General features: G+C 41.4%; 1 protein-coding gene across 2 annotated transcripts in view; it reads right to left on the bottom strand.

Moving 5' to 3' along the window:
- tshz1 (teashirt zinc finger homeobox 1) overlaps positions 1-12,019 on the bottom strand; it is a 41,393-nt gene extending 29,374 nt beyond the window's left edge. Inside the window, exons 1-2 of one of the 2 annotated variants that reach the window (XM_016563624.1) lie at positions 11,734-12,019; positions 8,935-9,458 (exon numbers count right to left, since the gene is read on the bottom strand). In XM_016563624.1, the coding sequence (XP_016419110.1) occupies positions 8,935-8,974 (40 nt within the window). In that variant the 5' untranslated portion in view covers positions 8,975-9,458; positions 11,734-12,019. Of the gene's footprint in view, positions 1-8,934; positions 10,073-11,733 lie in introns of those variants that run through there. The other variant, XM_016563623.1, reaches the window with a different exon arrangement.
- Positions 12,020-12,377: the final 358 nt, after the last annotated feature.

Raw genomic sequence — 12,377 nt, 5'->3', positions numbered from 1 at the left:
TAGTTCACCCAAAAATAAATACTCTGACATCATTTTACTCACCTCAGTGTTGGTTCAAAGCCGCATGACTTGCTTCACAAAAGCTGAAGGTTTGAAGACTGTGCTCATTAATCTTTTCTATTTAATTACAATAAACGAATACTAAAGCTTACACGTTTCAAAATATATACACACACTAACAAAGTCAGCATTGATAAGATTTTTTTTTTAAGTGTTTTCAAAATCAGTTTGAAGTCTCTTATGCTCACCAGGGGTCTCATTTATAAAACTCTCCGTAGATTTCATCCTAAAAGTGTACGTACGCTCAAAAACTAGATTTTGCATACGCACAAAAGTTTTCAGATTTATAAAACCATGCGTACGCCAGAACTAGGGATGTGCGCGACGACTAATTTGACAGTAGTTTAAACGAAAGTTTTGTATCCGACTAGTCGACTAGTCTAAAAGCAAGAAACCCCCAAAAGATGGTAAGAAAAAAAAAACCTCTGTACGTGCGTGTTGCATATATAATAGCCTATATTTGAAATACTTAATCTATGAATCACACTGTCAAATCCCTCAATGAATTCCGCTTGCCGCACACTTGCCTAGCGTTATCATCATTTCATTTTAGGCGGTCGTTAAAAAAAAAAAAAAAAAAAAAGAGAAGAGAAGAGTATACACTCAACGTCGGCCAAAGCATAGCTTATTTATTCAAATCAGCTGGGGAAATGCAGAACAATGGAAAATCAATCAATAGCCTGACAGAAATCTTAATCTTCATATAACGTTAGCCAACATATTAAAACAAGTCAAAAACAATAGGAAGGTTTATCAAGAAATAGCATTAAAACAGCTTTTAAAAACGTAATTCGCGTAGGCTATATAGTCTAAAAACAAAATGCAACAATGCCCATTTTACTTACTCAGACCATGCGTTATTTGTTCAGTGAAATTATCAACGTGGTCTGGTGAAAGACGGGACCTGAGGCGATTAACAATAAAATTCCTGCACTTGAAAAAACGCGCTCGGCAGGAACTGAAGTCGCAGGCACGCAGAGATAACGAAAAGCAAGCCGATAGAGTTTCAGAAAGCGCCTGGACATCCCGCACGATCACCGAAGTGGGTGTTCGTTAGAGGAATAGACGGTGCGAATGGGATCGCAGGTTGTAGTGAATGACGTGATTGAAGCTAACGCCTACGTGCCTGTATTGAACACCCCTTACAACGCCTAGTTTTACTATGCATAACCTCATCTGCATATCATTTCGATGCATGTTCCCATCCACATGACACCATTTTTAACACCGTCAAAGATAAAACACATTAAGGAAATATGAGATACGGAGTATAAATGCCATTTGTGCCATACATTAATTTTTATTGCAAAAATCATCCAATATCATTGTTATGTTTTAGAATAAATATATCAAGGTAAATACTAAAATAAAAACTGTTTAGAATAGTTATCAGATAAATATTTTAGAATAGAGTTGATCTCATTCTTTTACACTGGCCAAATAGTATTTCAATTGTTTTTAACAAGTCAAATCAAACTACATTAATGCAGTTTTGCTTATAAGGTGAACATCTTTTAGCTATTCTTAGTGGAAACAGATAGGCCTATATCTATTGCAGTGTAAAATTGTTTGACTCGGCGCGTCACTAACAAAGTATTTTAAAAAGGAAATGTGTAAATCTTACCGTTTTCTTCAAGCTGTAGCCTATCCTTCAAATACAGCGGTACTTTTCATAATGTTGCAGAGATGCCTTCACACGACATTAACGGTTGTTAATGTTTGTTGTAATGTTGGTTGTTGCTGCGGTTGTACAGTAGCCTATATTATCAATGGTCCTATTCAATCCGGATAATGGACCGTTCGACCACCGAATCCAGCAGTGTCCACCATAATATATCGACATGAAAACAGAGCTTAAAATCGTTGTTTTTACTTCATTAATTTTCTCACTCCAGGAAAAGGAGTTCGTACGCATGGGTCAGAGTTTGCGTGCATGTGCGCAAATTTTCTAGTCAAGTTTGTTTTTATAAATCCCAACTTTTGCGTAGGAAGTGGTGTACGCCTCTTTCAGGGATGTTTTTGTGTGTAAGCAACGGTTATAAATGAGGCTGCAGGGCTGCATTTATTTGATCAAAATTCAGTAAAACAGTAATATCATAAAATATCATTACAATTTAAAATAGCTGTTTTCTATTTTCATATACTTTAAAATGTGATTTATTATTGTGATGGCAAAGCTGAATTTTCCGCAGCCATTAATCCAGTCTTTAGTGTAAATGTTTTTTTTACAAATTACAAATGTTTTTTTACTGTCACTTCTGATCAATTTAATGCATCTTTGCTGAATACAAGTATTCATTTCTGACCCTGTTTCTGAAAATTACTGACCCTAAACTTTTGAATGGGAGTATATCATTTATGCGCTTGAAAGCTTCAGGTCTTGTGCATTGTAACTCTGGAGACAAATTATTTATTTCAGGACATACAGAAGTTTAGAACAAACCAAGGGTGAGTAAATGATGAAAGAACGTTCATTTTTGGGTGAACTAGCCCTTTAACAATGAATAAATCCCAAAATTCAGATCTCGCACAACCACACTTGTTGCAGATGCATGAAGACACATACAAAGCTCTTGACGACGGCTTTAAAGTTGAGTATTAAATAACCGCAGGCATGAAAATAAATGTAGCGAAGGTTCAGCGCTCCTTCACACAGACATTACCCAGAAGCCCCTATCTGGTCAGCCATAACTCTCGGTAACCAGGAGCACCATCTACAGCAAAGGGCCATTCATTTAGCTGAAACAGACCACGACACCTCACTAATACTCTTGCCTTTTAGAAGCCCCTCTCTCACACACACATACTCAAACCCTATCAGCGTTCATTCAGGGCCGGTCTGAAATGGGGCTGTATTTCAACCCCCACAGAGGTGTTGTACATGTTTGTGTGTGTGTGGGTCCATGGGGCCTAAGAGGGGCCTGTCTCTGTAACGGCCACGGGTGATGGAAGGCCCAACAGGGCCACTAAGACTGTGCACTAAGATTGTTCTAGACCTCGAAGGCCTCAGAGGAAACATATATCCACCTGGCAACAGGGCTGTATGCTATGAATGCGTGTGTGAGTGTGTGTGTGCGTGTGTGTGCATTCACGTGTGCGGGCAGATCTAATCAAGGGCTAATAACAGCACAAAAGTCGTCGTTGGCCCTCGTAAATCAATGTGCAAAATAATTGCTAATACACTGGTTATCGATTAGCGTTGGGGCGACTCATTTTCGGAGGCTATGGCTACGAACTAACAAAGTGACAAGGGTAAAGTGTTATTTCTCTGCTGCGCAGACAGCTGGGCTGCGCAGAGGACTGAGGCAGGCAGTAATTCTTAATTGACACCTGTCAGGATAATGACTGCAGTCCCAGCTGCTGCGGGAGAATTTCTCCCCACTCCTGTTCATCTGTCAGCTCTAATACCTTTCTGAGCACCACTCCTTTCTTCTATCGCTCGCTCGCTTCTTTTTTTTCCCTACTTTCTGCATTTCTGAACATCACCGTTTTCCCACTAAACCCTTTGGTTTTGCAGTCTTGTTCCCAAGGCCCTTTCTATGAGTTAAATGCGTAATTTTCTGATATGACAATGACATATACCAGTTTCACATTTGGAGCAAAAAAGCTATCATAACATTGGGTTTCATTCACCAAGTGTGCATAAAATCTGCATTTAAACATTTTCATGAACAAATCATGGTTCACCAATAACTTTTGTACAAAATTTTATTTAAAATTTACAAAAATATAGATATTTTTGGCAGAATATTTTTGTGAGAAGTTCTCATGTGCGTACAAATTTACAATTATCCATGCAATTATTAGCGAATGAGACCCAGTACTTTGTTTGTTTGAACATCCAGAATAGCCTAAACAAATGTTTGGAGGTGGGGCTACATTTTTTTCTGACCAGTGACAGAAGGGGAAGCGTTTTGAAAACTTGTTTGAAAACAGTCAATATTTTTGCAGTTTTGTTTGGCGCAGACGCTACTTTACCCTACGACCTTAAATACAACAACGCACGACTTTTATGAAAATACGGCAAAGGGACCTGCAGACAAAACTACAAAGTGTGTTTTCTCTCTTTCATCTGACTTTAGCTGGTCTTTTGTGTTCAGACAGGCAGGATATTTTGAGTTGAGAATACAGTGGTTGATGGTAGGAGAAACAGTGAGTCCCAGGACGTGACTTCCCCGAGTTTGAGGGGGCTTCATGGGTGTTTACTTAACATCATCAAAGAGCTTCCTTTCGTTTCATGCTCATCTGTCAAAATTAATGTTGCTAAATATGAATGTATGACCGCAAGGCTTGATCCTTAGTGCGCAAGGCCGTCCTTGATAAAATGTCAACCACTGAAATATCACAATAACTAAGCCATGTATAAAAATACGCAACTAATCAGATAACGTCACAAACAGCATCATCCTTTTCGCGACGCCACACGCTCCTCAAATCCTACAACACAAACATCAAAGCTCAATCTCCTGCTGGCCCGTTATAAACATCGGCACGGATCTGTTGGCCGAGCCGTTTGTGTTTTATCTGATGAGGATGTATAAGGCGCTCCATGAGGAAAACGGCATACTGGGATGAGAAAACTCCGCCGAGCCTCTAAAAACACCCCATCCTTCCTATGAGCCAGGGGAAAAAAGCAAGGGAAAGCAGCAACAGATGAGTGCAGGGCAGGACAGAGAGAAGGCAGACGCGGGCTCCCCTGGGTACACGTTGACCTCTATGTACTCCTCAAGCTTGGAGACTCCCGTTGCTGGGTCATGACTTGAGCTTTTCTCTCTTTTGTCTTTCTTCCCCCTCCCTCTCATCTTTCTGACTCACTGTGGACTAAATTAGCTGAGAAATGAAACATGGGGGATCAAAACAGACAGGACGAGAAGAGAGAGAGAAAGAAAGAAAGAAAGAGTAAGAAAAAACACAGCTGGCACTTTTGATAGTTTTGAGTTCCCATAATGCTACAGTACCTCTGTATCCAAACCTCCTCTGGTGACATGCTAGCTTTTTGCAGTCCTCTGTGTGCTCGTTTTTCAGCAACTATCAGCAGATGCACTCACTTTTTTCACGCACAAACACACGTCTGGAAGTATTCTTATTTTCAGACTTTACAAAACTTGCGGAAACCAGATAACTCCCAAATGTGTCTAAGCTCATTAAAACCGCAGAGCGTTGTTTACCGCAGACTGTGTACCGTCACACTTGGCTCATGCAAAGTCCCAACATATTTTCATTTTGATCCAGTCTTCCCATAAAACCTGTCATCGATCTTCATTAATCAAACTCAACCTCCACGATCTCGGACAAGGGGAACGGCAAGCTCGGGACTCAGAATAACTGGATACTCTTTGATTTCCTATAGGCCACTGGCTTGATCCCCAAATGCAAATTAAACTATTAGTTGTAAGTGGTGGGTCCCAACATGAATATTGACTAAATGGGTCAATGTCACCTGTTAATGACATGAGAGCGGATGAGTCTACCCTCCAGCAAAGCCAACACAAGGTGAGCCCAGATGTCACGCTGCATTCGCACGTCTTACGGATAGATTTTTTTTTCCTGCTAGCATGAAAACAGGCATTAAAGAAAAAGAAACAGATAGAACATGACATCTAAATGTACCGCTATAGATTGATTTCTATCATTTGTGCCGTACACGCAAAACAAATGATGGCCGTCAACTCCTATCTCTTAATACAAATACATCCCAAATTGAGAAATGATAATTCACAATCTTTCACATTTCTCACCAGATATGAGAATGAATATGGAGAGGCACCACGCTGTTTAACAGACTACAACAAAACCTCCACATCTTTAACGCAATATAATAAATCTGTGTGAGGAAATAAAAGATATTAACCTCATACTCGTGCTACAAAAACATATAAATCACAATTAAGCTGTAACAGCCCTGCACGTGAAATAATCTGTAAATTCAGCTCTCAAAGCAGACTGATTTGTATGTAACGCTGCACTGAGACACTTAAGCAAAGCGAGCGCTCAACGGCACTCAAATTCTGACAGTATTTTCAAATTTCGAGAGCGTGGTGGTGCGATTATTGTCAGCAGGAGCACGGTGTGTCTGTACACTCTGAGCTCGAACGGCAGTGCGACCAATGACACAGAACAGTGGTACGTCCATCAACACGGAGACGGAACGATGGCGTGTCTGCCGAGCGCTGGGCCTGATTGGCTAATGCAGGGGCCGTTCTGATTGGCTGCCTCAAATGCTTTCTGGGCCCAGCGGTGCGGTTAAGAGCCTGGATTACTGAGGTCATTAGGCAGCATTGCCACGGTGACGTGATTAGTCAGGTAGCAAAGTCCATTTGTCACCTGCACCAGAAAATTGAGTTAATTCAGCACTACAGGCTAAAGGGACTGTATAATATCAACTTGATTACATCAAGGCAGCTGCAGACCTGACACTTCGCCGAATTTGTCAGCTTTAATCGTTAGAGCCTGTCACAAATCCATCAGGAGCTCAGATAATTAGGGTTCCTCCCTAATGAAGCCAGCAGAGGAACCTTTACCTTTATGTCGGATAATTAAGAAGCCTCTGGTGCCGAGGACAGAATGCGTTTTAATGACTCCCCGTGCTGGTTCCTCCCTCCTCACGTTTTATTTTTCTTCTTTCGAGTGTGTTTGTGTGCTGCTGTTTTGTTTGTTTTTTTAAACGTGAATGTGAATAGAATTTAATTGAGAAAGCAAAAAGAGAATTATCCAAGTGAAACTGAAGGAAAAGTAAAAGCAGCAAAAAACATTGCAAACCACCTCATGGCGGTGTTTATGCCCCGGCTATCCAGAGGACAGAGGTGCAGTGGAATGGACGCAAACCGAGCGTGTCTCTATCTGCGTGGGAGGTTGTGAAAACACAAAACCAAATGAAACCTGGAGCAGCGGAGAGATACCGCATTCATCGCCGAGTCCTCCCCTGGCTCCTCTTCTCTCTGCTAGAGCTCAAACTCACAGACACAGTCTGTGCTCTACGTGGGAGGCCCGTGTCTGTTTCAGAGAAAAGCCAGCAAATAAATACAAATGACTGCAGCAGCCCAACACAGAGAGGGCCACTCCGATCCCACTGCACCAAAACGACCTGAGCCCACGGCCGATGCATGTAAATCACTCAGAGCAAACAATGGCAATGATAGCAACCAAACTGAGGCAAAGTCATCCGTTAAAAGAGGTGGAGCATAACGGAAGAGTTGAGCATTGGAATGGAGGTAGAAAGTGCTTTTAGCGCAAAACGCAAAATTAAAAAAATAATAATAATAATAATAAGACAGCTTGAATGATTTGGAAGAAGTTTTAGTAAAAACAAATCACCTTGTCACGTTAAGCGGCTTTTTTTTTATTCCCTCAATCAATAATTCCTAACATTTTTATTTTGATGGAGAGGGGAAAAGTGTCAGGCTCTGGGAAAAAACGGAAACAATGTGCCTGCCAACTTTTGAATGACCGTTAAAGCAAATGATGAACATGCCTGTCAGAATAGAGAAAATTAAATCAATATTCAGCTGAGGTGGAGGGGGCTGATGGCTTGTTTTTGTGGAGGAGCTGCCAGGTCAGATTACCAGGCGCCATCTCACCTCTGTGAGCTTTCGAACTCCCCATGTCAGTCCCGCCATACAGCCAGGGAGACGAAATAATCCCTTAAAAACACCATTTCCCCCCGCTGAACAGAAAGGTATGTGTAAAAATGAAGGAATAATAATTGTTATTCAGTGCAAATGAATGAAACCTCAACTATGTATCGCACTTGTTAGTCGACCTCGGTTACAGCAGTGTGTCTGGTATGTCGGTTGTTCCCTCATCAGTCAAATATCAGAGCCTAATTCTGCAGATCTGTAACTCTGCTAACGCTTGAATTAGAAAGAGAGCCTTCATTCGGGAGAGAATGGACCTGTTAGTCACAGAGATTAAATGGGGGGGGGACGAAGGAACAAAAAAGGAAAAAAGGAAAGTCAAAAGGACAAAGTAGAACTCCCTTAGTACAATACACCAAAATGGTTTAAAATATAATGGCTATTTACGTTTAATCACCCCAAAAGAAATCCAACATCATTCAACACAAATCAGAGGTTTGCTCTCTTGCTCTTCATGGAAGATTAATTAAAAACTGAAATCAGCTCTCTCTTGCAACATCAAAGAGCACAGGTACATTTCGCATGAATAAATTGAACTGAGGAAAACAGATCTTAGTACAGAGGCCTTGCTCAGTGACATATATCAGGGAAGAGATGTTCTCTCTGCTACATTTTGTGCTCTCGACACGCCCCAGCAATCCCTTATCCCCCTTTTCTCTTCCTCTCTTTGAATGACGAAAAAAAGTAGTGTATAACCCTGCCGAAATCTTCTTTCCTTTCTCTATTTTCCCGCACGACGGGGGCAAAAGTTGTCCTTTGAGTGGCTACGGCCGCACGGCGCATGCGTGTTTCCATGGTGAATGATTTACTGATGTTTATCAGGAATGAATAGATCAAAGGCGGCCACATGACAGGCGATCAATCAAGCATCAAATCAAGGATGGCAATCCGCATCTAAATAGATGAACTGGAGCACTTTGAAACTACATTTTCACTCGACTATATAGGCCACGGTGGAGTGCGAAGTTTTAATTTGGCACAACTTCAAAAAAAAAAAAAAGTTACTCGCGCGTTAGTTTTTAAAACAAATCTAATGCATTCTGAGGAGATTACCTTTGTTTTGACATTCTCTGAAAGTAAAAAAAAAAAAAATGAAAAAAAAAATTAAAAGTAAAAAATCATGCAGGTAATATTTAGATCAAGCATTTCAATCAACACGATGATGAAGTGTAAGTGATTTTATGTTTTCCCCCTCCCTATGCACTAATAATGGTAAACAAAACATGCATGCACCGCTTACCTGAAGATCGCCTCGGCGCTTGCTGCTTTCTCCGCGGCATGCTGTTGTCCCACCCTCCACTTGACTTCTCATACAGAATCAAAATGCCAGTGACGGAGAAAAAGAATTAATTTAAAAAAAAATGTAATACAAAGCATGTATTAACGCGCTCCCTTTCCCTTCAGAGTCTGTTTTTATTCCACCTCTTAAAAAGTCACTTTGAGCCGATGCAAAGTCTAAGAGGGGTCAATATGTCTTGAGAGGTTGTAGATATTTTTACAGACTAAAAAAAGTCTGTAAATAAAAAAAATGCAGGTGTATCTGGCCGACACGTTTAATAATTCATAGCGTAAGTCATAGCATGATTGCCAAGAGCTCAGATATATCTCCCGTCCATGTCTAACGGCGCAGAAACACACAGGAGGGAAAAACGCTTCCTTTGGTTCTCCTTAGATTATGGCAATAGTTTGTAGCAAAACGGAAGAAACTTCCAGTTATGGAGAGCCCGTCCAACTGTATTTCCGTCCTCTCGCTCGGCGGAAAGCCTAAAAACGGGACAAAACCAAGGGAAGAGACAGGCAGACAGGAGACAGTTAATGTCAGTCACAAATGGGGCTCGAGCTCAGTGCGCATTTTCAACGGACTAAATTCCCCACGCGCGCAGTGGAGAGTCTCTGCTCGTGCTCCTCCCGATATTCACCAAACACACTGTCCGTCCATGCTCAGGGAAACATGTGGACAGTTGATTCGGGCGAGCGTGACGCGTTTACTACAGAGCAATATATAAACACAAAACACACTCTCTCGCACCGAACGTGAACTAATTACTCTTTTAAAAAAACAAAAACTCCAGGGAGCGAAGCGGCGTTCTCGGTCTCGCGGCTCTTCGCTGGAATATGTATCGCGCGTTCAGGATGCATGAGCGGTTCAGACAGTCTCAACTGATAGACAGACACATCGAGTTGCCTTTCCTGCCTTTCTCTCTTTACTCCACCCCTCCGGAGCGTCACTCTGACAGTGAAAACCCACCTGTCAATCTTTTTAATTGTTCTGTTTTCTCCCTCCCCACAAAACAGGAGCGTTTGAAAGACAACGAACTGCCTTTTTGGAGAAGACATCACTTGTTTGGATGTTGTCCATTCACACGAATGTACTAAGCATGCGGTTTTATAAAACGAAAACAAAAACAAACAGTGGTGTTAAAATTAAACTACGATTGTACAACTGTTTTTTTTTCCCAGTTATGCAGTGTTCTCGGCGTCATCGCGAAAATAAAATAAGTTTCACGTCACGCGCAAAACATTCAAACGCATAAAGGAGGAGGTCTCCGCTGTAAACATTTCATTTTATTTCCATGCATATAACAACATATTTCCATGCATACGGAAACATTTCTTGGATCCTTTCACTGTCTTTTTTCCTTTTTGCCAGTTTTGTTTATCTGTCTCGCGCACGTTTGCCGGGGCGAACAACACTGCGAACTATTTCATGCGCTAAAACAAGGAAATTATTTGATTACTTTTTCCACTGGCGAAAAAAAAGGACAGTTGGAAGTTACAGACTGATTCGTTACACCTTACTAGGAAGTGAACACTTTGCACGGGAAGGGGAGGGACTCCTGGAACAAGTTGAGTATGACCGTAACAAGCTTCTCTACAACGCTTACACATTACTTATTCATCAATTGCAAAACATCCACAAATTAAATAACGAGTCCATGGTGTTAGACATTTCGGATCCTATTAGGTTAGGAACCGTAATAAATCCACCGCATATCTGCTCTTCAGTAGGCTGCTTTTTTGACACCGGTGTCTTGTAGTTATGCAGTGTTCTCGGCGTCATCGTGAAAATAAAATAAGTTTCACGTCACGCGCAAACATTCAAACGCATAAAGGAGGGGGAGTCCGCTGTAAACATTTCATTTCATTTCCATGCATATAACAACATATTTACATGCATATAACAACATTTCTTTAATCCTTTCACTGTCTTTTTTTCCTTTTTGCCAGTTTTGTTTATGTCTCGCGCACGTTTGCCGGGGCCAACAACACTGCGAACTATTCCAACGCTAAAAGGAAATTATTTGCGACCTTTTTTCCATCGCCGAAAAAAAGACAGTTGGAAGTTACAGATTGATTCGTTACACCTTACTAGGAAGTGAACACTTTGCACGGGAAGGGGAGGGACTCCTGGAACAAGTTGAGTATGACCGTATCAAGCCTCTCTACAACGCTTACACATTACTTATTCATCAATTGCAAAACATCCACAAATTAAATAACGAGTCCACGGCGTTAGACATTTCGGATCCCATTAGGTTAAGACCCGTAATAAATCCACCGCATATCTGCTCTTCCGTAGCTACTTTGTTGACACCGGTGAACCTGGCTGGCACCTCCCAAAATCACACTTAAATCTCAACTTTGTTTTTGTCTTTATACCAGCGTTGACGCAATGTCCACTCTTTCTGTAAGTTGGCGAGTGGGTGGGTGCGGTTTTTTTTAAGTCGCTCGGAAGGGGAACGCGAGAAATCCGAGTGATTTTTTGAGGTGGCCTTGGCTCGCTCCGGTCGCCTGATGTTTCTAACGGATTTTAAGGTTCTTCGTCGCGCCGGGGTTCTGCTGTGATTTCAACGGATCATTCAGCCTGTGGACCGACGCGAGAGCTTCACCTTGCATATCGCATCCCGGTGAGTGCACACATTTGTTAGTAGCCTATAGTGCAAAGGTACGAACAAGCCAGGCTAGGATATTATACATCATCACCACCGCCGCCAAAGCGTTGATATTTCAGTACGAGACGTTTAAATCATGTCCTTACCTTTGATGGTGCTGCGCATCCTTGAGCTATTGCCGGTTGCAATCTAACTGATCATTTATGCTGTACGCCTGTCGGTAGGGGCTAATAATGTGGAAATGTGTCCAAGTTCCGCCCCAACATCTGTCCATCTATCCATCCTCGCGACTACCTCGATCAGCCTGTCGCTGTTGATGGCTCTTACGTCACCAATCTCCCATCAGAAACTCGTCTGGCTCACACACAGAAGCCAGGATTTCTCCCGCTGTAGGGCAGGAGTATCGCTGGGATAAAATGCTACGGTTTTCCGAGATTATTGCGTTTTAACAAAAGATCTCTCTCGGTCTCGGTGCAAGACAACGGCACAATGATTATTAGCTTGTCACATGTCAATAAACGTACGTTAGGAAGAGATTTCTGTGTACAATCAAATTCATTTTAACTTTTAGTAAATATAATTTTTATAATAGGCTACTACTATTGATAATAATATAGCCTATTTAGTATTCTTATTAAGATTATTGATTGATCTGAATCTTATTATTATTGCCGTGAAAAATCATATTTAAAAACACAAGAAGCACTTCTGTTCTTCCACTTCTCTTAAACCGTTGCTCACCGTGCAACTGTCCCACTGAAATTCATTTGCATTTTCCAGAAATGAATGC

The sequence above is a fragment of the Sinocyclocheilus rhinocerous genome, unplaced genomic scaffold, assembly GCF_001515625.1.
Source record: "Sinocyclocheilus rhinocerous isolate Xijiao unplaced genomic scaffold, SAMN03320098_v1.1 scaffold499, whole genome shotgun sequence".
Taxonomy (NCBI): domain Eukaryota; kingdom Metazoa; phylum Chordata; class Actinopteri; order Cypriniformes; family Cyprinidae; genus Sinocyclocheilus; species Sinocyclocheilus rhinocerous.
Note: the sequence above shows the minus strand (reverse complement) of the source record. Positions and strands in the feature narration are given on the sequence as shown.